Source organism: Aulostomus chinensis, chromosome 16 (assembly GCF_037954235.1).
Source record: "Aulostomus chinensis isolate RoL2024-O1b breed Wild chromosome 16, RoL_Achi_v1.0, whole genome shotgun sequence".
Lineage (NCBI taxonomy): Eukaryota > Metazoa > Chordata > Actinopteri > Syngnathiformes > Aulostomidae > Aulostomus > Aulostomus chinensis.
Window position 1 is genome coordinate 26,278,378 of NC_141335.1, and position 26,846 is coordinate 26,305,223.

At 44.4% G+C, this 26,846-nt stretch overlaps 1 protein-coding gene across 1 annotated transcript in view; it reads right to left on the bottom strand.

Annotated features, from left to right (window-relative positions):
• Window positions 1–26,846, bottom strand: part of eys (EGF-like photoreceptor maintenance factor) — a 186,283-nt gene that overhangs the window by 148,129 nt on the left and 11,308 nt on the right. Inside the window, exons 3-5 of the mRNA XM_086179793.1 lie at window positions 12,994–13,083; window positions 1,908–2,727; window positions 1,050–1,166 (exon numbers count right to left, since the gene is read on the bottom strand). Coding sequence (XP_086035919.1) covers window positions 1,050–1,166; window positions 1,908–2,661 — 871 coding nt within the window. The 5' untranslated portion in view covers window positions 2,662–2,727; window positions 12,994–13,083. The remainder of the gene's footprint in view (window positions 1–1,049; window positions 1,167–1,907; window positions 2,728–12,993; window positions 13,084–26,846) is intronic.

A 26,846-nucleotide genomic window follows, 5' to 3' on the forward strand; every position in this document is an offset into this window, starting at 1 on the left:
GACAGATGCGCTCCAAGTTACCTCACGACTTTGAGCCCACACTTTACACAAGCTACTTAAAAAAAAAGATACTTTCTTCTCTGGCCTTAATCTACACTCCACTTCCTGCAGTACGCCAGACGGAGCTAGAGGTTACCTTGAAACCACGTCTCAAAAATAATAAGCGGAGAGCGAGGGCCGCGCTGGAAACAGAAGCCACGGCGCTTCAGCGATGCTGCCAGGCCAAACTGCTGCGAACAGAACAATGCATCAATGTGAGGAGCCACTGACTTGTTTTACTCCTCAAAGTTCATTGCAGGCTTGTTTTAACACTAGATGGGGAAATCCAGGGCAGGAGTGCATGCGCCTGTGTGTGTGTGTGTGTGTGTGTGTGTGTGTGTGTGTGTGTGTGTGTGTGTGTGTGTGTTTTATGGGACGTGATCATGTCTCTCTGTGATTGGGGGAGCAGGAATCCCTGTGTGGCAGGGACACGTTACAGCTGTGCAGTAACACGACATGTAAGATGAAACAAAAGTTTACACCAGACTGGAATTTTATTAAATCCCACTAGAACTGATAAGCATTAATTGACTCCTAATTAATAGAGTGATTCATTATTGTCCTTGTAGCAGGTAAAGTAATGTTTGAATTCAACGCTGTAAAGGGGTTTTATTAGCTGTGACGTGCTCAGTTCGCCAGCAGTCACTCTTTACAGCTCCATATCAGACGCTGTAACGTGACGCTTTTAAGCATTTGATTTGAAGTGGCTGCTCCATATAGTATAATGACAAATACATCATAAAGTGGGATCAGGTTTAAAGCCCATAAGGACATGCTGATCTTTTAGATACATGTCTTTTGTAGTTTCCAGCTTTGACCTTTCCAAAGATAGTCGCCTCAAGGCAAATGACAGTTGTGCATATGGAGTAGAATCCCTCTTTAGTAAACAGCACTGCAGCAAATGAACTATATTTGATTCACCTGTCAGGGAATTCCACTGTACCCTCACATCCAAGAACTAGGCTTTTATAGCTGCAGACGATCCATCAGAGACGAGTGCCGCCGCTTACCAAAGAATCCTGCGTCACAGATGCACCTGAAGGAGGTGGACGACTCCTGAACACAAGTCCCCTTCTCACACATTCTGTCGCAGTTTTCTTTTCCAACGATGTCAGAGCAGTTAACTCCTGAAACGAGTATCAAATCAGTTGACTACTAAACTGAAAAAAAACACAGGGACAAGAAGAAATTAAAGTTTGTGTTCATGCCCTGAACACTGGTGCTATTTGAATGATAATTGAAATAAAAATGAAAATGTAATCAGCACTCCAGATAATGCAGCTGCAAGGAGATTACCAAAGAAGTGGTTTGGAATGGAAGCGGTTTAATATTAATTCTGTTTGCCTTCCATGATCTGATAAGGGTTCTACTGAAGAACTTGACATGTACAGGAAGTGCATAACTGGAAAAGGAGGCTTGCATAACATTTTGAGTTTCTGTGTTTTTCTCTGAGAATCTGTTGGTTACTATTATTCATATATTTATGCAGTTCTGATGAATGCAGTTCTGAAGCAAACATCACTCCGAGGTAAAAACCGAAAAGCTTCCATGTTTTTGAGATACAAAGATCACCCAAAACATTCAAACCAGCTCACGCCACCAGACCACTGAGGGGGAGCGCTGGTATCTGGCTCCAAGGCACTTGCAGCAGATGTAATGTGTCAGACAGCCTTGGGTACCCATGACCCAGTTCTCCAGCCAGACCACATCAGGTCCAACCCAACCATAGCACACCAGCAGGACGCCACGGGTGCTACTGTTTGGCTGTGACTGCTCATCTGGCCTTCAGACTTGAACACAAGTGTTGGTGACTTTAATGTGGCTGATTGTCCCAGGTCAGGTGAGGAGGCTGAGATTTATGTCCTTACCTGTAAAATGAGGAGGACACAGACATTTGTAACTTCTGTGGTTGGGATCAGTGGATCCGTTACTCAAACAAACTCCTTTGTTCTGACAGGGGTTATCCAGACAAGCGTCAAAGTTTTCACAGAAGCTGCCGGAGTAGTGGTGGTGGCAGCGGCAGTAGTAGGCACCTTCCCAGAGGCCCGTCTGACAAACACCCTTCCCAGAACAGAGTCGAACCAGAGGGGACGGCTGGCAGAGCTGCACCTTCACTGACACGTTGAGCCGCAGGCCGAGTTTACACAGCTGTGAGTCCTCCTGGTGCAGAGCGATGAAGTAATGATGACCTGGGACCAGCCACTTGGCCTCCACTTGCTCAGTGTCATTTATATTATGAGGGAAAAGAAACTGATCTTCTGTTACCGTCCCGTTTATAAAACATCTCTCAAAGGTGTCCTTTGACACGTTGAGGATTCTGATTCCATACGACTGCAGAGTTTCATCAGCCGCCATCAGCAGCTTGTCTCCTTGTTGCAGCTGCAGAGGGCATAACTGTGGGAAGTTGAAAATGTGTGCGCTCGACCCGTCTGTCCCCTGAGAATCCCAACACTCCACAACACTCCTGCAGATGTTTCCTTTGAGAGTCCAATTCACTTGGACGCTGCGTTGCTTCAGGTGCCACTCCAGAGGTGCTGGTCTCTGGCAAACTGTTTGGCAGCGGCTGGCGTGGAGGAGGCTGCTCACAAAGACGGCCAGGAGGAGAACCAGCGATGTCTCCATGTTCACTTCCTGCTCTTATCAGATCCAAACCAAGGCGGAGCTCTGAAAAAAGTCCACACCATCCACCTGAGGAAATAAAGGCGGGAGCACCGATTAACATAGCGCACCTTCCTGACACCTCTAGAATGCACTGTCTGACTTTCAGCACGACTGCCACTCAACAAGCGAGTAAGAGGGGATGTGAGAGGAGAGTACTGGGTCCTGGAACTGAGCTGAACAGGTGACAACATCCAGAGGAGCCTCTTGAGATAATGCTGACACATTTCCCAGTTGTCACGAGTCGACAATGAAATTAGAACAAATGCGTTTCCTCTCTAGTGACACTTGTGAGTGAACAGGGCGAACGGCAGAACATTTCCAAACCAGCTGTCGTATTGATTGACTTCAGGTCGGGCTGGAGCTGGATCCTTAGCTATGTTCTTCACCTGTTCAACAACAGATGCCAGAACTACAAATATCAAAATCGAAACCTTTTTTTTCTTCCTGAAAAAAAAAGTCGTGCGCACTTAAGTAGACCTGCACAATGTTTGAATTCAACCAATGACATCATAAGGTTAAGCTCTTGGCAGCATGTTTATGATAGCTGCGACGCTGATGTCCTGTCAGTGCACCGCTGGTCTCACCTACTCTTACGTCACAACGCATTCGAGACACACCCACTTCGAAGCGCTCCAATCTAATTCCTCCAAACATATTTTCCTGCCTTTGTATCCCTCTTCACTCAGAATTACATCACTATAGAGCAGTTAGACACTTGTACCGCAATTTCACATGGACTTTAAATCTTGAAGGGCGCAGGAGGAAGACCGTCACACATTCACCTCCACTTGTGATCCAGCAGAGCCGTCATAGTGCTGCTGACCACCAAGAGTGTCACAGCATCCTCGGCGTCCCTGAGGTCCCCACAGAGAGCGACAATGCCAGATAAAATATTCTCCCTCCCTGCCGGGCCTGGTGCCTCTGTGTCAGGCAGTGAGATGAGTTAAAGCAGACAGCATTGTCTTTCTCCCTCAGGCCTTTTTCATACGACTGCACAAGAGAAAACAAACCATGCAGAGGGCTGCCTGGAAGAGGAAGCCTCTGCTCCTTGATCAGCTCTCTCACTCTCACAGGAATAACTGCACTGTGATCAGTAATAAAGCTCCGAAGGAGCAGCAGTAACAACAGGGGGGGGGGGGGGGGGTGAATGTGGTAGCAGCGATTGTCTCGAGGGCTGCAATCCTTGTCTGTTGCATGTAAACAGACAACTGTTTGACATATCAACATCATATGATAATATGTTAATGTGGCTACTGGGGCTCAGTTGCCAGTGGACCAAAAATATCATGGATTGAACCTGGAAAGAATGGGATTTTCTTGACCTGAGTTCATTGTTCACCCAGCAAGAACACGCGCACTCCTTTTCTGGTTCTCTCTCCCAGGTTTGAGACCACAACGTGTAGCAGAATGTCAAATAATTTCCAGGTATTTGATTAAAGACCTGTACATGTCACACCAGGGCTGGAGTTCTGCTGGTGTGTGATCTGTAGCCCTAAACTGGGAGACAGCCTGCTCATATTGTGGATGGCACAGCAATATTGACTTTATCAATTATTCACAAGGTCTTGATCGGTCAGGATTGAGAGCTGATCCACATCTGTGTTCTTGCTAACGTCCATAGAAAGGTGTTGCTCACAAAGCCCAAGTTCATCAGTTCAGAGTATCATGGCTATCCTGCTAATAAAGACACAATACTGCTTATTTACACTTGAAGTAAAAGCTACATGGTGACATGTTGATTGTGGAGGTGAAACGATGACTTCAGTCGGTTGCACGCAGTTATTAAATCCCCTCACCATCCCTCTGCTCACCAGCCTCCCACTGAACATGGTTTCTGAACCTCACACAAGCCGGGGGGGGGGGGGGGTAGATCTGATGGACCAGGACTTTGCTTGTTCTTGTCGGCTAATGTAAGAATCTAATTAGCTTGGGCTCCTTGCTGGGAGCCAAACTATCTCTGTCTACTATCTCACTCACACACACACACACAAAAATACACACACACACACATATATATATATATATATATATATATATATATATATATATATATATATATATATATATATATATATATATATATATATATATATACACACACACTGTATATATATATATATACACACTATATATACACACACTGTATATATATATACACACTATATATACACACACTGTGTATATATATATATATACACACACTGTGTATATACATATACACACTGTGTATATACATATACACACTGTATATATATATATACAGTGTGTGTATATATACACACTGTATATACACACTGTGTATATACACACACTGTGTATATATATACACACACACTGTGTATATATATATACACACACATTGTGTATATATATATACACACATTGTATACATATATATACACACATTGCATATATATATATATACACACACACACACTGTAAATATATACACACACACACTGTATATATATATACACACAGTATATATATATATACACACAGTATATATATACACACAGTATATATATATATATATTCACAGTATATATATGTACACTGTATATATACTCTCTATATATGTACACTGTATATATACTCTGTATATATATGTACACTGTATATATACTCTGTATATATGTACACTGTATATATACTCTCTATATATGTACACTGTATATATACTCTGTATATATATATGTACACTGTATATATACTCTGTATATATATGTACACTGTATATATATATATATATATACTCTGTATATATATGTACACTGTATATATATATATATATATATATATATATATATATACTCTGTATATATATGTACACTGTATATATATATATATATATACTCTGTATATATATGTACACTGTATATATACATACACTGTATATATATAGAGAGAGAGAGAGATGGAAGATGGATGGAGCCAAATCCTGGCAATCTTTGAAGAAACCCCGTGGAGTCGTCAAAGACTAGGGACTGGGGCAGGCGTTCACCTGCAGCTGGAAGTGCAGCAAAAGGCGGTTCCACAAAGGATTGACTAAAGGGGGCTGACTACTTTTGCACACCACACTTTTCAATTTTTATTTGTAAAACAAATTTTAAACCATGTATAATTTTCTTTGTACTTTTGTTTGCGCCACTTTGTGTTGGTCTTTCACATAAATTTGCAATAAATGTATTTATGTTTGTGGTCTTAACGTGATAAAATGTGGAAAAGTTCAAGGGGTACAAATACTTTTGCATATACTATGGAGCGCAGTCAGCCATGGTTTACTGCTTAATTATGTTGAACCAACTGGGACCACACTGGTGACTGTGAGTATTCTCACATGCTGAGAATACTCACAATTCAGGACTGGTGGCTTGGAACCAGGGGCTGAGGCTGAGTTCTCCTTCCAAGTAGAAAAATAAGAGATCCAGGATCCATTCTGTCCAGTTGGAGCAGGGCACCAATCTGGTCGCAGGCTAATGAGGCGGGACAGGGGCTGAGGACTGTGCGGCAGCCTTTGTATGTGGGTGACGTTTGCTGTTCACTGACTTGATCTGGCCAGAAAAACGGAGAGCAACAGAGAACCAGTGAAGCAGACGTTTGTGAATCAGTTTGAGCCATTGGCTCCAGTAACATGCTGTCCCCACTCACCACATAGCTTCACACTTTACTGTGACTCTGGACAGTCTGTTTGGCGTACAGTGGGAGGTGGAGGCATGAAGAGCAGTTGAGAGCGCCTTGGTGTCCAAGCCGAGCCCTCAAAGTCGCACCATCTGCCTCTGATACGGAGACAGACTGTCCAGAGTTCCGGATGGAACGGGACGGAGAGCTGTGGCCACTTCCTCGCCGTGTTGAAGCCGTGGCACAGTTGAGCATTAGAATATTCAAAGCTAGCTAACGGTGTCCTGTGATCGATGGTGTTCTACACAATAAAACTGGCAAAGAGCATCGTTCTCATAGACCCTCTCAAGAGTCTGTCCCCCAACATCAGTTAAACTCTCCAGGTCCTCGTCTGGGAGTCCCCACCTCTTCTTCATCCAGATGTATGCTCAGTCATCCTCAAACACTTTCAGCTAAAAACAAACTCCAATCATTACTTTTTCTGACTTGTTCACATCAGCAGAAACACGACCAGCTCCCTCCAGCTGGAGGGCAAAACACCTTTGTGAGCTCAAGCAAGTATGGTTCCAACAGAGCTGAGAGTGAATTCAGTCTGTGCACCAACGTTCTGGTCAAACCCACAAGTCAGAGAAGGGGACTTGCACTTGGACTCCAGTTGCCAACATAGAGACCTCAGACTTGACTTGGACCTGAGCTCAAACACCCTGCCACATGTCTCTGCACCTGGACTTCGTGTTTGCCCCCTTCACACCAACCAGTCTCAAGGTTTTTCTTTTCTTCCTCCCCTCTCTTTTTTCTTTCTTCTCATTTGTCTTTGTATGACTTGAACAATTATTTCCTGTTTGTGTGTAACACCAACTTATTTCCTTGCTATATTGCACAATAAATTGTTTGTCAGTCAGAAATTAAAAGCAGGAAAGAGTCAAATCGAGATGAGACTAATTGGTCTGTTCCTTGGTGTCTTATTGACGAACTGTCCAGCATCTTTGATGGAACTGGAACAATAGTGCGGGGTTTTCCAGGAGATCAGATGCTGTCGTTCATGCACTTATCAGCTTAACAAAGCTGCTGGGGCAGTCCCTCACTGCGGCCCATGACCCCTTAGCATTCACACGACTAGAAAGATGACCTTTGAACGTGGTTTCAAGCCTCAGCAGTGCCTGTTTCTCCAAGACCTATATTCCCGTGTTTGAGTGAAGAGATGGACAGCAGGTAAGCAAGAATAAAAAAGGAAGACACTGTTACACGACACTAAAACGGCAGGACTGCAAACTGCATGATGAGGAATAGATCAGTGGTACGCCAGGGGACGGTGACTGGACCGGAGGAACACAATGATTTGTCCTCCTTCCACAGATGGTGCAAGAACACAAGCATGTAAACATGCACATGTAGTCAGTCATCGACCCAGCAGCAATGCACTGCTGTCCACGGTTAGTCCAAGGAAGACATCCAGTGGCCATTAGTGCCCGAAGGAACTCCTATCTTTCTTGGTTGGCAAGGTTTAAATTCAGTTAATCTAATTTACACTCATTATTATTCATTCTATCAAAAAATCTGTGGTGTCAGTGACCACCTCAATAAACACACCAAAGGTTTTCTGGGATATTAGTTGGCTTTGTTGGCTATTGATCAGTGGGATTAAACAGCGGGCCGCACAGAGGGGGCGGTGAGAGTAATAAGGGCCACAGGGTGAGAATCAGATCATGTATGTGAGGGTCAACTAATTGTCTCCCAAAGCCCCTGCTTTCATCCTGGCTCAGTTTAACACGCATTTTAGGATGCCGGACACACAGGTGAGAGGAGGGCGATGGATCAAGGGGGCTGAGGAAATCCTGTCTTGACTGCTGACTGAGAGACAGGGAGGACGCAACAAATGATCACATCAGACGGCCTGGCCTACGCCTCGCTCCGCGCCTGGCATCAGACAAAATAGGCTCCTTCGATCAATAATTCCATTCCTGGAAGACTGATCACTTCTGATCGTTAACTGATCCTTAGAATCCCTCTTAATCAGAAATTCACTAGGTTAGTTTCTCAATCGTGCGCGTCATTATTACGTCCACGTCAAGGAGGTCATGTGATGTGCTGCGAGCGTGACACCAGGGTTTTGTCAAATGAAGAAGATTTGCACTGAGCTTGGTGGAAGAGCGCAGTCCAGTTTAACAGCAACAAAATGGCCTTTTTGAGTTTGGTGATGTCAAATTGTGCCCTCTATTCAGGATCTGTTCACAAACGGATCCTTCAGTGTGTCTGTGCTCACACAGCAGGCCAGAGGTGTGTATCCTCAACGGAACGAACCCGTAACATTGATCAACATCTGAAATCTGGGGGATGTTGAATTTCTTAGGCTAAAATTCTCCGGCGGTGACGTCGTGTACACTGTTGTGTCCGTGGAGCTCACGGATGCTCCAGAGTGGATCCGCTCCTCCACCTCATTCCTGTGCTGCTATCTTAGGCAGAATGACTGTTTGTACTGTACTGGTTCCTTCAAGTTGGTAAAGGAGACCCTAAAGAAGACCTTTCCTCCTCTGATATTTTCTAAAAGGAAAAAGAAATTGAAAAGGATTGATTGGTTGTCCTTCTGCAGCACACAGCTATGATGACGTGCAGTTTGGAGTAAAATAGGAGGGCGTGGCTCAGGTCAGTACGTCGTCCGGAGCTCAGGGCTGCTGTGAATACCAGTGATGCTGATCCTCTGAGTACTGACTGTGTACATCAAGACTGCTGTTGTGTTGTTGCTGCATGACGTCACTTCTGTGTCCAAATAGACTTGTGCATATTCAGGCAGCTGAAGCGTGTGGTTATCGTCCTATCCAGGGTTACAAACTCATTTTAATTCTGGCTGATCTCCATTTGTTGTTTCTGCTGTGATATTAAAGACAACTTTTTGAAAAATTTGACAGACCAAACAATTGCTTTTAATCGCCAATTCACTCGCGTAAACTACCAGCAGATTAAATGATCATTAAAATAAGAATTGTTTTTGCGTGCTGTTACAGAAACCACCCTGAGCTGGGCCATTACACAGCAATTTAATCGCACACTAGGTCACATCTGAAAACATTTGCTAAGTTGCTATCGAATGAGAAAAATGACATTTTCTCTTTTTCGACACAAATGGCAAAGTTGGGCTCATTAAGCCTTCAGTTCAAAGCAGACATGGCGGTGGAGCTATTGGCGAGTGAGTGAGGCGCCAGTTACAGTACGATGGCGCTTGTACAAAAATGAGGACGCACAGGTGTAGGTGGAAGCAAACTCTTTTGAGATAAATTGTGCAAGCCTCCTTGTATATGGTAATTTCTCATTATCATTTTCTTGATTCAGAACTTCTAAGATCCTGACAGCTGCAGCGCTGTTTGTTGTTGTTCTGCTGTTTTGCTTGAGAACAGCACTTTTTCTTGCTGGAGGAACGACGACGACTCCATGGGAGGTTATGTTCGGTTTTCTTGGGGCTAGATAAAGGTGAATGCAAATAGAAATTTGTATTATGAGCCTCCAACTTTGTTTAAATCTGCAACTTCTGTTATTCCATATTCCCTGAAAACCAAAATTGAAAAATGGATGTTTGAAATTTCCTCACTTCACTTAAGATGCTGAATTTATTAAATCAGAAGGCAAAGCAAATCAGCTCTTCTGAGACGACAGGCAGAATGAGGCAGGTGAGCGTGATGACTGCTTTAACCGAATCCAGGGTCTTTTTTTTAAAACTCGTTAATCATTCATATAGCAGGGGCATCATTTTCACAAGCCAATGATGGGAAAAGGGCAGTTATTTGTATGTGACAATAACAAAGCTCTAGGAAAATCATTTCACCTGAGAAAAGTCTCTCTGCTCAGTAAACAGACTTTGACGGGAGCAAACGTCCTTCTCTTTCCTCGCTGCTGAACTGTCTGACAACATCGCAGTGATGATTCAGTAAGGAAAGGTTGGAGCAGCGGCCGTTGTCATTTCATGTGGTGGTATTTTGGAAAACATTTCATCATCAAAATCATTTTGCCCCAAAGATTTCAGAAAATATTACTTGATCTTGCAAAGCAAAATCCCTCTCTGGTTACATCCCACAGCCAAGCACCACACCAGTACAAGACCAGCAGGATGCCCCAGAAACTGTGGAGCCAAAGGAAGACTAACACCAGCAGGCTGCTGCCAGACCGGATGTGCCCCCTCCATCAATGTCTAGAGCACCAATTCATAATCAGAGTGGGACAAAACATCAACACTGTAATGTGCAGTATTGTGCAAGAGTTTATTTCATGGTACCATTGAATTTTTATGAGAACAGGTTGGTGTACATGAGCACAGCATGTCGACGGCAGACCAGGGGACTGGAGAGGTCCCCTGTACGGAGCCCATTAAGGGCCAAGCATCAACCCGTGTGGGTTAACCCATGGGGCCCGGGTGGGTATTTCTGATGGCTGAATAAATACATACATTGTTATCCTTGTAGTTCTTCCTCTATAGATGATCTGCCTCACAACATTTGGCTACAGTGTTAGTGTCAAGGTGCCGCACGATAATGGGTTAATCTGTGACTGCCACCAATAACCACTGATCAATCATAACTCTGAGAATGTGTGGCGTAGGGGAACTTGCACAGACTATTATTGTGAAGACACGCGTTGAATTTAATCCCAGGATGTTAAACAACATGGAGGGCTACGGTTAAGAATGAAACCTGGGCTGTCTGTTTCCTCTAATCCTGAGAACACGTCAGAGCACACTCAGCTATGGCTGAATGGATCGTACCACGCATGACTTCCCTTCGCTCTGTGAAAGCTTGTGTTGTGTACCGGGCTACACCTTCATCAGTCACTAATGCCCCTGTAGTCTAGTCCAGTGTGCTTCCTGTTATTTGGTGCTCTGGAGGAGAATCTCAATAATGCAAGGCTGTGCTTCTCTGTTTGTTTGGAGCACTTGTGCGGTGCTTGGGGGAATTGCCGGATATACTTTTGAGCCTCGCAGAGCCTTGAGAGCTCTGCATAAAGGAAAAGCAGCGGGTCTTTGAGGAAGCAGGGTCACATAACCATGACCCAGTGGCTCTTAAGACGTGCCAAAAATCCACCAACTTGAAAATTGGCTTGTGGTTTTATAACAGTAATGAATGTTTCATTACAGGTATTACGCTCTTCTTCTAGAGATGTGGACATGTTGTCCATCAGGGCTTCTGTTGCTATCAAAGCAGACAGCAAATAAGCAAGATATTCCACGCCAGAAGTGGCTGCTTATTCCCTCCGCAGGGGAAGTTCAGTATTCACACATGCTTCTTTGCATGTTTATTGAGAAGTTTATCTCAAAATATATTTTGAAACAGACTTCAATTACAGGAGGCTTTTCGTTAATAGACTGTTGTTATGGTGCAGGTCGAAGAAATCTGATTGCCACTATTATTCAGACATGACACTTGAATATAGCATCCCTATGATACACAGTTTCAGATCTAAACACTTGCTTAAATCTGCATAATTTTATTTCCTGTCACCGTGTGACTTTTTTTTATACAATTCTGGATCACATTGTTTATTCCAGCTCCTGCTGATTCCATCTTGTTGGACATTTCCTTTGTAAACTCCACGTGAGCAGAAGTCACCCTCAACAAACACCTGCTTCTTTTGTCTGGTCTCAACGGGTTCATCTCGTAGATGACACGTCATTGATAACACGTCATCAGTGTGCGTCGGGTTGCCACAGCGATGATAATCAGCGTTGACACTGAGCAAGAAGCTAATCCTTGAAACGGTCACTTGCCCTTGTGAAAGCTGAACAAAAGAGGCGGAATGTAAAAAGATGGACGCCATTACAGGGAGGGAGGAGCCAAACCTGGTTTGCTAAATTCGTAGAGCGCTGTAAGGGTACTGTTAGCTCACCTGTGTGGTCGCGTTGATCAGAGCATAAGTACATGCTACGTTTGCATTAGCTTGGTGATGAAGCTCATGTCTGCAACGTCTCCGACCGCCGTCTGGATCACGACCAGAGACCCCACGCGTTTGTCTGGTTTAGTTATCATCTAAAACAGTCAGAGCGCACGAAGCTTTGGAGAAATACGTTCCTTTCAGCTAAAATAGGAAAAAAAGAAGAAATGGATGAAAATGTCCCGACGTCTTTGCTGCGTGATTATGTGAATCATGGATCTGCTCAGGATTTAAGTAGGAAACATGAATGACAACTAAATATCAGCATACATCAATCACAGGGTTTAAACTTTCATCATCCCATTCATTGCAACCCTCGGGCCACGAAAACCATCGCAGCGTGAGTTACTATTGTAGAATGTCCATAGATGTATACTGTAAAATCTGTGCTGCGGGGGCTGCAATGAGCAGCTGAGACTGTGTCCCAGTCACAGGCGTCTGGATCAGGTCGTTTTGAGGGGACGCACCGGCTCTGACCTGTCTGAGTGACACTGGCCAGCGTGCTGCTTCCCTCTCATGATAAACTGGAGCAGGCCTGCAGCAAAAGAGGCTGCTTCAAACAACAGATTAGCTTTACACTCTGTGGACACTTCTATCCACCCCCATTCCGCAGGAGCGAGGCCCAGGATTTACTACGGACGGGTAATCTGACTAGTAGGGTGCACGCACGGCCATCTGCTGCTGTATGCAGAGCGCGACAGCCGTCTCTCTGCTGACAGACAATCGCTCCAAAAGGTTGCTGGTAGGATGCACGCTCACCATTAAGTTGAGAAGGCGCTCCGCCCCGTGATGGCAACTGGCAACATCATTTTGGAGACTTCCTTATCCTGAGATGAGATGTGCTTCTCCCTGGGGAATAAGAGAGCTGAGCCATTTAAGCGCACACAGGAAGAAACATGTTGCTAGGAGATGTGATCAGACGCTGAGGGCTGAAGGCGTGCCTGCCTGTGTGCGAGAGGCCCTCTGGGGCAGGACGGGGCGGAGATAGAGCCTGCCTGATTGATTATTTAATTAGGCTTAACTAAATATTCATTAGCCCAGCCAAGTCATTATCTCCAGTAAACAAGTGGAGCTTTCTCAGTAAAGGAACATAAGGCTGTATGGTGTCTGGGGTGGGGAGGGAATAAATTGACTGGACTGCTTAATAGCTGGGCTGTAATTGAAGCATAGTAGATCTGGATTAGGAAACACAGGTCATAAAAGCAAAGACCCAAAAACTATTACGCCAGTTAATTCAACGAATTGATGACCAAATATTCCATGCAGTACTTAGCAATTAAGTACACAATAATGAATGATTTGCCATGCAATTGATGGTACTGGATTACGCTACACTTGAATGCTCCTGGACACACACACACATTTGTCAAAGCATTATGAGATTTGGAGGTTGATCCAGGTTTCATTGGTAGATCTACGCCACTCGTAGCTGAAACTGCTTCTTAGCCAGACTCTCAACAAACGTTGTGAAATCAAAAGCGGAATTTTACAATGGATTTTGAATTATTACTGAAAAGAAGTTGGGAGCAATTCCACATTTTGATCAGGAATATTCATATATTATTTCTCAGTTTTAGGACTCGTTCCTGCGTAGCTCCACTCACAGCAGCAATTTCAGCAGTGCAGGGTAAACACAGGTGTAATTAATAACACTCAGTGTGGCCCAGTTCCATTTAGGTGGGCCAGCGCCCTGCTGGTATTGTACATGCTGGCTCACTGGTGACAGTGAACCATGATTAACTGAATATTTTCCTGCTGTCTTTGCCCTGCTATCAATACATTTTTGTAAACTGTTAAACCTGAAACCTGAGACACACAAGATGCAGGTGACAGAATGAGGCGCCTGCAGGGAGACATCCAGGATCCTGACACGCCCTCAACGAACAAGCAGTCTGTCTCTTTTTAGTTTAACAGCTAAATAATGCTATATGTACTATATCTACCAACTATACAACTACACTTCCTATATTTTTTTTCCATTTTTAAGTCAGAATTTAGCAGTTATATAATTGGAAGTGCTTTAGCTAACTCCAGTGGAACACTAACACTGAGCAGACCCTGGAACACAAGGCTACACTCTCACCCTGTGAGACCTCTGCAGCCCTTTAATGAACATCTCACATCTGGTTAGTTTAATTTGTAGAAAAGCTGGTGGTAAGCACAGACTTCACCATGTGTTGTTTTTATTCTGTTTTCCTGTGCACAGAATCAAACAAGATACTGTGCTAATTAGTGAGCTTTAGAGGGGTTTGTTCATCCACTGCGTCTCTGAAAAGCTCACCGGGGAGGTCTGCATCTCCTCAGCCATCGTGGGCCACGCAGGTTTGTGTGCCAAACCAAACCAGCAAGTCACTGTCCTGAAAGTCTTGTGTTTTGTGTATTGGTGATGAGAGGTAAGTAATGTTATCTACACTGTTTTAACTCAAATCTCACGTCACTTCTCTGAGTTTGTCTTTTGTTGGTGAAACAGATCTGTGACTGCAGATGGTCGTCAGACTGGTAGTTAGCATCCATCCAGGTTAGCTTCAAGTATTTATGCTGAACTAAAGTAACCATCTGTTAGCTTATACGTGTGGTCTGATCCCCTTCTCTCTCTCAGGAAATGTCCGAGTCTCGCTCCAAACACAGCCTGCACACCTCTGTAACCTCCTACATTCTACATCCTGCTGCTGGAAACTCAGCCACAGAAAATGATAGCACCCACAGTGCAATTGCATTCATATTATATTTATTGTTCATTTGTTGGAGGCATGTTTTGACAGCTTGTGTGTGAGGTTTTTCTCAATGACCTACATGCCGCTCACTGTATGGCTACATTCACACCAGGGAGCTGCACTGCAATCAGTCTTGTGCTGATGGTTGCCGAGCAACAGTATAAGTAAGGGGTTAAGTGTCTTACACCAGGACAATTCGTTGGGAGCTGCCAGGGAGAGTCTGGAGGGGATAGTGTTTGCCATTTATATCCTCAGCCCAAACTCCTCTGGACGGCCAGAGGTGTAACCTGCAGACCGTCCATCCGTGACCATGTGACTGGACTGTTAACCTGTCCAGCAAGAAAGTCAGTCTGGTTCAAGTGAAGCGTTTCTGTATTTATTTCTGTGTTGTGCTGCAGCTTCACTAACACGATGCAATGATAGCAGCTTGAACTGAATGAAAGCCTAAATTAACCTGAAAAAAAATATGGCAATGAAAAGATTTTTGATGTAAATTAATGTTAACAGGTGGTAAAAAGGCTGATAATATTTAGGTTCCGAGTGGTTGAGGGTCCCTGAGCCAGCAGCACAAGCAGGCTGGTATCAGGTGTACCAGGTGTCACCGACCAGGAGCTCAGGACCTGCTGGTGCTGATTAACCAGAGAAACGTCTGAGAAACGTGAGCCTTCATTCCGTTATCGTCTCAAATACTGTCGGACGGACAAAGCAGCGAGACGAGGGTCAATCCTGGTTCAGCAGCTCTAGCTGGTGTGAGCTGGAGGACCAGAAGGGCTGAGGGGGGCACTTCTTGATGGAGAGCTAAGCTAACGGTTGCTAAAGAACAATAGTAATAATTCAAGTTAGCAACTTTGGCCTCTAACGGGTTCACGTTGTTACTGTTAGTGTGTGACATCTTCACCGAAGGTATGGTGATGATGTCACATGACTTGTCTGTCCCATTCCCTGCTATTCCACCTCTGACCATATCTGGTGAGTTGAGTCAACCTGGTAACCAGGGCCTCATTTATCAAGCTTGCTTACAAAAAACCTGGCTTGGAACAGCGTGCGCAACTTCTTATGCAAGAGTTGGGATTTATAAAAAAAAAAGACGAGCGTAGGAATGCGCAGTGCGGCACAACGGACGCACTTGCTCTTCTTGAAGACCATGCCAATGGACGGAGCCGACTGGAGAGGGTGTTCCGAGATCGGGAAGATTTCCTGGCTCATGACTGGCTAAGAAGCCCTCTCAGACTACCTTAGAGCCTTGCTCTTGGATCTGATTGCTGAATTGAGTCCAATTTTAGAGCGACCAACCCACCGGAACCGCACCACGCCAGCACACATTAAAGTGCCGACAACGTTGGGTTTCTTGGCAACGGGCTCGTTCCAGGGGGAATTGTCCGACAGGTATGCTTATTCATTTGGACCGCCATATCACAATATAGGCCTAACTTCAATTTTTTAAAATTAAACCAGTATAGATAATAAAAATATAAATTTATAGATTTCTATTCTATTCAGGAAATAGAAATTAATAATAAATTCTGTGCGAACGGGTCTGGGATATCGCAGCCATCCGGCTGTTTATAGCCTGGTTCACAAATGTAGTCTACATGTGCAAGAGAACAACTTCCACAAGAATGTATCAGATTTGTGTAAAGATAAATGTGACTGAATCCTTTTGTTTTTACAATGTTGATCTACCAACTTTCACCACATCAGCGGCGGTGGAGCCGTCTGTCCGAACACCAGTGTCACACTGCCCGTTTCAGTGTTTCCTGATCCCCACCTGTAGCCGCCACGCTCCGGCGGTGCAAAGCCACTTTTTTCTTGGCCTCCACCTTCAGATCGGACCACTTCTTTTTTATTTCGGCGACGCTGCGCTCCGTGCCAGCCGCGCTTACCGCCGTGGCCACGGCGTGTCATTCAGTGGCTCTTCGTTTGCTGGTCATTCCACTTGAATGGCCGCCGAAGACAGTTTCCCGTCTCGCCGCCACGTGATCAACAAGCGCCTCCATTTCGGTCTCTAAAAAGTTCCTCTTTCGTCTGGTTGATGCCACGATTGGGCGTGAAATGCCGTGGCTCCATCGTGCCTGTTTACATGCAAAACACATTCATGAGGTAATTTGCATGACCACACGGTGAACGTGGGTGTGGAGAGGGAGGGACATGAATCAAATCCTGCTGCGCAACTCTCCGGCTGGACTGGGATTTATAAAGGGAACGTGCGTGCAGGTGTGCGTACGCGCGGTTTTATAAATCGGATTTTTTAAATCTTTTTTGCGTAGACACTTCTCAGCTTTTCGGCGTACGTAAACTTTTAGTATGGATTCTACGCCAGGTTTTATAAATGAGGCCTCAGGAGACTAGTTTAGTGCACCGGGAGGGAGGGAGACACCTGCTGGCCAGGAGGTGGAGGTGCTTTAAAAGTGGACATGGTAATTTCATGAACTCTGCCTTTATTTGCAAATCCTGTTTAAACTTAAAAGCCAAGATACTCGCCGTAACAGTTAATAATGCAAGATGTATTTTTGAGACGATCTGACATTTTTCCGCTCCACCTGTTGACAGGCACAGACCGAGATGACGGATGTTCCCAGAGTCGCTGGCTTCTGCTACAGCTTTCTTTTTTGATTGTTTGTTCACAGGAGGATTCACATCACATTTTCGTTCTATTTCTCCCTGGTGTATGCTGGATACTCACTTGCCCTAACAAGATTTCTGCAACAGAAACTTGACAAAATCAGTCATTTTCAAGTCATCAGGATCAATTACAGGAGGACCGTTCTTATCAAAATACAGCATGAAACACATGCCTGACCTTAAAGTTTGACTTATATGCTTATCCTGGTGAGAGGCATTTAAGTCCTCGAATTTGGTTTGCTTCCCCACTGTGACTAGATTAACGAGCTGCCCTTTTGCTTGTAGCGTTGGCAATATTTCCTGCAGCTTTAGGTATCTTCATTAGCTATAGAAATCTTGACCTTCAGAGCTTTTTATGAGAATCTATAACAGAGAAAAGCAGACATTTATCTATATAGCTCTGCAAACTAGTCTCATCAGTCCACATCTTCCTGTAGTTTACCATATACAGGGCTGAGAATTCATTTTGCATTGCTTATGTTAAGAAACTGCTTCATATAACTCAACCTTTATTTGTGAAACCCTTATGACCAAAGGTAGCTGGAAACATGCGGGGAAGTGTTTGGGACTGTGAATCAGTCCGGCTAATTGCAGTCTCCTAAAATGTCCTCATCACTAAACAAGAGATGAGAGTTTAACAGCAGCGCCTCATTGTAGTCCTAAGTCACGCTGATGTAACGGTTTTAAACAGGCTCGTTATTTAGCGGTGCCCAAATGCAACTGAAAACAAAATCAGCAACATACTATTTGATTCAAATGTCAGCATTTCCATAAATTAATTAGACTGTTTTCGCGATGCTAAGACTGATGATGTTTTAATGATAGCAAAGGTTTGCATGCACTCTGGTGTTTATCTACAGGCTCTACGATGCAGCAGCAGCTGAAGAAAGGTGCAACGTATCGTTAACAAGGTGACTACTGGCAATGAATATTTCCAAAAGAATTCATTAAAATTCACAAGCAGACAATATTCTTGTGGATGATAATTGATAAGTGGTGAGTCGCAGCCCTTTGTAGCACCTTGCTGTAGGTTAGAGAGTCTGTAAGCTCCAGGCACTGAACCCCAGCACGTGCTGACTCAGCAACTTGTTAATCGAGCCTACAGTTATGCACACAAAGTCAGCTGCATGGAGCCCGCTGAGAAATACCCGGATCCCTCTTGAATATAGATATAATTAGATTGTTGCACAAGCCCTCGCTGGTTGAATAATGAACTCCGGCGCACGCTTGTGTTCACTAAACAGAAGGTGGGGAGTGATGCTGCAGTGTGCACTCTTAACATCCCTGGACTGGAAAATCTGAGACGGTTAAAGGTTCACACATATATAGAGGCTGTAGTTTGTTCTCTTATCATTTAAAAAAAAATTATATTGCTTTGGCAACAGCAATTAAATCTACAAATCTGTGTAAGAGTTGAAACAAACAACAAGCACCTGCAGAACTTTCAGTTAAGAATGTCGAAAATTAAAATATGCTCAGAATGTGAAAATAATGAATAATGCAGGCCGATAAAATAACTCTAATTACTGAATCAGAGGCAAAATGTTCAAACGTCCATGAAAACTTCAGAATAAAACACCTTAAATGTTACGGAGAGTCGCAGAGGTGAATCAGCACTTCCTGTGCCTCAGGTGTGACCTCGCCTCCTCTCTGCTGCTCCAGTCATTCGTCAAAATCTTTGTTTCTGTGAGTCGACTCGCTTCAACCGCAGCGCGTCATGTGGTCATACTAATCTCGGTTTTCGCTCTCATCGGTGCTAGAGGTGCAGTTTAATGTCCTTCACGTTAACCACATTTATAAGTGAAGCCTGAGCAAAGTCTACACTGATGACGGTGACTGACTTCGGTCCAGACATCCAGCTCAGCTCAGTGAGCGCCACATTAAAGAGGAGAAGTTACCAGAACAGCTACACATTCAAATCCATCAAGGATTCCTATTGTGCCAAATCACAACAAACGACACAAAGGGAACCACAGCATTGACACTGATGTAGTTTAGAGAGACACAACGAGGCTCCGTCAGTCCAGGCATGTCTGCACAGGCCCGGCTCTCTGTGGGCGGCCATCTGCCTCCACCAGTTGTGATGAAAGAGAATGAGAATAAATTAAAAGAAATACGGGTAAACAGCAAGAGAAGATTGTGTGTAAAAGCTTTCTAAAGAAGCAGTACAGTACATGGACGAAGCTGCACACAGTGCGACCACCCAGCACCAGCTGGCCGCTCGCGCTAACAGCGACCAACAATCGCCAAACAGTCCAACACATCGTCCAGTGCAATCCCTCTTTATACAACTGCATGCACATTAATAACTAACTAACTAACCCTTCTGGTCATTTGCTCATTCATAGAAGCGCAGAGTGCAACCTGCAGGCACATTTACTTGCTTGCTCTCATGTGTGCCCGCTCACTGCAGGACTGCTTCCAGACGCGTGCGGAGTCATTTGTGTTCATGGTACTTTACTGCAGGACAGATTGACTCTGACTCTGCCCGAATACGCATGGTGGCTAACATTAGCCTGTACGAACAGCTCATCCATCCACCTGGAGGAATCGTTCCCTCCCGTGTATCCCTGCAGCTGCTCAGACATTTCCCTCCACCTGTTGCCGTTTAAGCGATAATGAGCAGAGGAGGAGTGCAGGGTTCTAAGCAGTGAAACTCAATGACCGTTTAACTCCAACCAGTAACACGTCACTAGTTTCACTGCCTATATGAGGCATGGAAGCACATATAGAGGGAACACTGGGAGACCAGGTGAAGGGCTGCCCGCCTTCAAACATCCCTTTAGATTTAAATGAAAACAGGCATTCAGCTATTGATGGCCAGTATCACAGCAAACCAGGAGTAGATGCTGTGTGTGTGTGTGTGTGTGTGTGTGTTTTGGGACTGGTGAACAGCAGAATGCTGTGTCAAGGCGCTCCCACCATCATTTGAGTGTAAAACCTCCCAGCTCAGCCTGACAGATGTCCACCTGATAATGCTTTTATTTTGACAATGAATGGTGAAACCAGAAGCCCTGTGGTCCTCCCCGCCCTAAGCTGACACGGCTGAAATTGAGCACACACGTCGCAGCATGGAAGAATTTAGTTAGGCTCTAAAGTAAATCAGGTAGTGAGCATGAGCCTAGCCTGCTAGCACTAGCATTGAGTTAGGAAGGGTGGGTATGTAGGGCAACGGTGGAAGCGTAAGCTAGACCTGCCTGATTGGCCTGGGAAAGTTCATCTCTCATGCCATGCATGCATTTTGCCACCTATGGTAGACACTGAATGCAGCTCAGGTGTACACATTTTTATACTTTTGTGAGTTTCACTTTTAGAACATTACTGATTTATTTTTAAGGGTTGTTTGAATAAAACACAGCTAATTAAGATGTCAAAAAGGAAATGTATCACTTATGTGTTTGTAATTCTACATACGTATGTTGGATCTCAGTGATTCCACATAGAGAGAAAGTCCCAGTCATTAGCTGGTGGTGAGAGAGGTGGAGGTTCCGCACAGAACACACAAAAAAAGCAGAGGAAGCAAAACCTGCGAGCTCACTTGTAGCCTGTAAGCTAGTTTTCACTACCACACTGTCCACAATGTGGCTGAAAACTGCTGCAAAATGTCAATGGGGATGATTGGCTTCCTGTACATTTTGAAGTTGGTGAGTTGAGACATACGTGGAGATTACCAGTTACACAGAAAGCACGTGTCATCAGAGACAAAGATGGCCGCCGTTGCTTCATGGGTTCAGTAAATAAACAGGCAATGTAAAATATGACAATAACCAAAAAATAAATAAATTAAAGAGTGTTATCAATTATGAAAATTGAATGTGGATGTTCTGGCTGGGAGGAGGGGGGGAGGGCCGCTTGAAACAAGGACACCCCATCCTTCCGCCTTTACCTCTGGGATTTAAATATTAAACATAAAGGATGGCAGATTATTATCCCTGTCACCTTGCCTTAAGCAATGATATTCTGTTTTAACAGCACCATCAAGTACCTGCTGCATCACATATCAGTGAGATTTCAGGGTCTCTGAAAAAAATGTTTACGAGGCAAGTAGGTTAAAGGATAAAGCGCTTGTCCATGGAGGACGGTTTCCTCCGTCTCACCATCTGTGTCTTGAAGGCTGGAAGTTCCCATGAAGTGTGCTAGAATGTTAATGCCACTATGTATTTAGGATTTTTTTGGTTCTGATAGAAAAACCTCTCCTTATGAGTATAAATGTATCCTTCATGGGGATTATGCCAAGTCTGCAGTGAGAATGTCTTTGGGACGGTCATGTATTCTGATGTCTTCAGGTAAATTCTTTCTTCTTGTCCTCATTTGCAATGTTACACTTCCAGCTGCCATAATGATCTTTAAGCAACACAAAGCAACAACAGACTTTGATATTTTCTATTTCAACATGTCGTGCCGCAACAGAAGCTTAGAAGCTATTTTAAAGTTTGCAGCACAAAATAAAATAACAAATGAAAAAAGCAAAGCTGAGAAGATTCCTTTTAGGAATTATGTTAAGCCTAGTTTTTTATTGAATGTAGAAAACACAATTCTGCTGTAATGACTTACAATAGAGGCACTCCTCTGCCTGACTCAAGCAATTTTTGAAGTTTGTAAATGGGTGTGTTTTTCCAGGGTTTGCATCAAATGATTTGAGAGTTTAGGTTCAGCAGCCTGATGCTCCTTATGATGCTGATGCTGATGCATCATCATCATCATCAACTCTCATCATCATCAACCTGATGCCCACATAAAACCCGTGTTCAGGAGTCAGTCAGCTCACAGTCGGTACGAACTGCTGCTGAGCTCTGAGATTAGAGGGCAAATGTCCCGCACAGTCACAGGTTCTGCACAATGGCTGCATTAACATTTACACTCCAGACACTTGACAACCTTCCCAATCCAGATTATAGGAAGACTGGGATTAAACACTACCTGGCTGGCCTGGCGATAGCTGATGGAAATTTAACTTCCAGGTGAAGGTCACTTCATCTGAGGCCCAGTCAACGCACCAATCATGCAGGTGAGAAAGCTAGCAGCTGCTTTTTATATGTGCAAGCAAAAAGTACCAGCTAGAAATACTGCGGATGCGGGATAAGCAGGGGAGACGGTCAGGCTGGGCTGGGCGACGTGCGTCTGTTCCAATGATTTTGACCCTCACTTTTTCTTCAGCTCATCCTCCAGTCCCAGCAGATACCTGAGTAGAATCAGGAGGTTCCTTCGAGGTGTTTGAGATTGTATGTGCGCTGACAACAACTTCAACTTTTGAATCTTTACAGTTCAGCCTTGTGTCCCAGTGGATGTTTGTGGTGAATCTGAATAAACTCCCGAAAGACGTCGCATCAACACAGAGTAGGAGTGTACACGCGACCTGACCGTGGCTTTAGCCAGGCTGCTGGTGCAGACTTGGTGTGCTTGTGAATCCAGTTTATTTCCAGCTTCAGAGCATTTACACAGAGATCAGTTCTGTGCTGTCCTACAAGTCCAGTCTGTACTGAGAATTTCAAGTACCTGCGCTTCATCTCTGACAACAACAGCTGCACGTATTCTCATATTTGTACATCTCTCTTTTGGCATGCCAACACAGTACATTCCCACCAGGACGAGGTCATACTTTCCACTTATTTTTAATACCCTGTTTCCATGACAACACTATTAGAATTCTTTAGCTGCCATCATTCTGCCTTACAACAGAGAATGACAAAACACACCGGGCCTCATTCAACAATATGGTGAATACAATACACCTTACACTGCACACAGAGCTGCACGAGTCACTCACAGAATACTGGAATCTAAGTCCACAGCGGCTTTAAAGTTGTAGCTGTTATAAACTGAAAAAAATGGATTATCTTAAATTCCTCAATAGGATTGAGGAGATAGACTTCGAGACTGGAATTCTGTGACCATAAATAGAGCAAGATATGTAATATTCTAAACCACTACAGCATAAACCTGTTTTCACAAACTTTATTCTGAAAGCTGGCTGATGGATTTCACGCTAGTTTAAGAAAAGCTACACAGTCAGAGGCACCACATTACAAATATGAAACTTTGTAGTGTCCTAAGAGAGATATGTAAAATCCTCAAAGCTGGCGAAACATAAATCATCACACAAGCACCAGACGTATCAGTTACTGAGCTCTGCACTCTCATGAAAGTTTCTGTCCACACTGGAAAACCAGGGAAGCAAAAATGTCACTACCTGTCGAAACGGATGAGTTTTCTGGCTTCGTAACCTCCAGGAACATCCTAGCGTCCTCTGTCCTGGGTCCTACCCCCAAGACCCACCCAGACAGGACCGCAGAGGTGGTACAGTGCAGCTCCATGTAGTAAATCCTTGAGTCACAAATACAGGAGGGGCAGCAGCCTTGTCACGGTGGAGTCCCGCTGCCTTATCACCACTCAGAAGCCGCTCACTTTAGGATCAACTTCTGACAGATGTTGATTTTAATTAGAACATTAAATGGCCGCCTCAATAATCGTACACTTGACCTTTGAAAGTTTGCTTATTAAAAAAAAAAACATCACTCTTCTTATCAGAGTTTGATTTGAAACTTTGTCCAGTCCAAGAATGATTCTTGGCCAAAAACATGCTTTGTTAGGACGCGCTGACCTTGACGTCAGCGAAGCAGCTGTCCTTCCTGAGAATGGCAGTGATGTCACAGTGACCTTTACTTTTGACCTCCAAATCCAAGGAGTTGACCTTGGGGTCTGATGGATGTTGGTGCTAAATTTGACCCAATAAAATTCCTGAAGAGGTTTGAGAGGTCTGATGAGAATCTGGTGCCTTGACAACCTGAAGCACGTCCGCGGCCCCAGCTCCCACAACGCTGGAGTCTTCGAATAATTAAGAATTGCATTCCTTAATAGCCGGTTAGCCCCTTCTAACCCTCTGCAAAACAACTTTTTGGCATCAGCTTTTGCCTTTTTTGTTTTGCTCTGTTCCAGCGTGAGCTTTTTTTCTGTAATGGAATTCAATGCAACAACAGAAGGATGCCAGCAGTCACCCGTAACCTCAAACCAGCTCTGGGAAGGAATTAACATTGCTGCCCAGCTCTGTGTTGTTGTCTGGCTGTAGGGGCTATTCTGCATTTTGCCCTTGCTTTGCCACATTTCCTCTGCATTGCACTCGAACTTGCAGAAGTAAACCTGAACACTGAACGGCCAAAATATTAAATATTCAGTCGTGTGTGATGAGCTCCTCTTTGTTGTCACGGATGCAGTTTTGCTGTTCACTCTACCAGCCATTTTGCAGTGGGAGAAGTTCAGAGATGTTCAGTTGTGAAGAAGCTCTGAAATCTATAATCTATCAATCTATCACTCAACCGACCTCTGAAATGAGCTTGGATGGTGGAAGCTCCGAGCGTGAGAAGGCACGTCTGCAGTTGCACACACAAATGCACACGCTCATGACAACCTGCTCTTCAGTCCATTCCAGCTCAGTTTCTCGTAAATATTAATTTCCTCCCATTAGCTGACAAAATCACAGCCTTGAGTTGATTCATACACTGAAATCTCTTTCTCATTTCCAGTTAAAGAAAAAGCATGAAAGTGTTGCCACCATGGAGCAGAAAAGGGTGAAGCACATCTTCCTTTTGACCCACATATCACATGACTTGGCCCCCATCCCCAGCCTTCTCAGCTGAATCATTTGTGATTGGTCTGAGCTGGACCAAATGCCAGGACTGTCCATTACCCACAGGTGTCTTCCAGTCGCTCCTGACTTTGCTCAGTGGCGCTGTAATTCCCCTGATATATTATAGGATGGTAATTGGATGGGGACTCGCCGTGACTCAGAGTGGCCAGGACATGAATCAAGCTGGACAGAGCATATCTTCCTACCCGGCGACACCACAGGGGTCATGGCCCTCAAGTCCATCAGTGCAGTTTCTTTTCGATGGGTGACAACACTGAAATTTCACTATCACAACTATTGTAGTTCGTGCTCCACCACCAAACTGAGCTGGAAACAAAAAGAAGGACAATCATATAAACCAAACTGCATAACGGGAGTAAAGGATTCAGTTTTAATGTTTGGTGAGGTCCGTGTTTGATACGTGTGCCCAACACAACGTGAATTCTGTTGTTGCAGTTGTGACTTCAGGTGCCAGAGTCGTGTTTAACTGCGTGTTTATTACTGAGGCTTCAGCTGCTTCCTCTCCACAGCCGCTGGTTATTCAGCCAGGCTCTTCAACTGGTTCAGTTGTGTGTTTGTGAGCCTTGAGAGAATCCGCTGGCTCGGAGGTTCCTTAGTCAGCAGACTGCTTGCTTCGATGTAATATCCTGTTTCTATAGTGTGTGCGTGTGTGTGTGCGTGTGTGTGCGCGCGCTGCAGGTTATTTGTTATATTTCCCCTGGTGCCTCAAACAATATACTATTCATATTCTTATGTCTGCACCGTAAAATGTTTGCTTACTTTGAATATAGAATAACCTAAAATTACAAACTAATGCGGTAGTCAATTTAACGCTGCACTGATGTTTGAAGAACAGAAGCAGGAGCGGTTCTTGTCTGGTCTCGTTTCTTTCCCTCACTGGGATTGAACCCATGTCCTGTTTCAATTCCACCTGATTCACCTGTTTCCATGAAAGTCCAGCTGAAATGAAACATGCAGAGCATACAGGGGCTGGAGTTTTCTAAGAAGGGCGTGGCCAAAGAAGGCATCCTCAGTATTTGATGTCTGTGTCAAGTGACAAAGGTCAGCTGACTCGAAGGGAGCGTGGAGGCAGTTCAACGACTGATACAATAAAGGAACCCAACTGTCAGGGTAGCAATGTTGCTAATGTTGCAGTCTCGCCAGCTGTCCCTCTGTTACACCTGATGACATCATTCTCATCACCATCCTAAAATAATTGGGTCGTGGTTGGTCGAATATTACATTCCGTTATGTAGCCTCAATGGTCGCGGCTCTGCTGTCACGAGTCATTTGTTATTCATGCTTCTGGGCTGCACTGAACATCAAACATGTCAGGTGCGTTGCTGTAACACTGACTGGCAAATTCAACAAAATACCTTTTCTACCCTCGCACGTGACATTCGTCACCTGTTCAACATCATTTAACCAAAACAACTTTCTCTGCATTTTTTATTGAAGTCCATAAGCTTGAAGCAACATGCATCCATCAACCAGGTGTGTGAGCTGCAGTGACGTCTGTCAGTCTAATGCTACGTCAAAGCTTCGTCCTTCCCTCATTGCAGACCCCTGGCTCAGACGTGTCGAAGCTGAGGGGGGTGGGGTCTCTGAGGGCTTCAGCCACTTCAGGAGGGGCTTCCACGCTCTCCCTAACA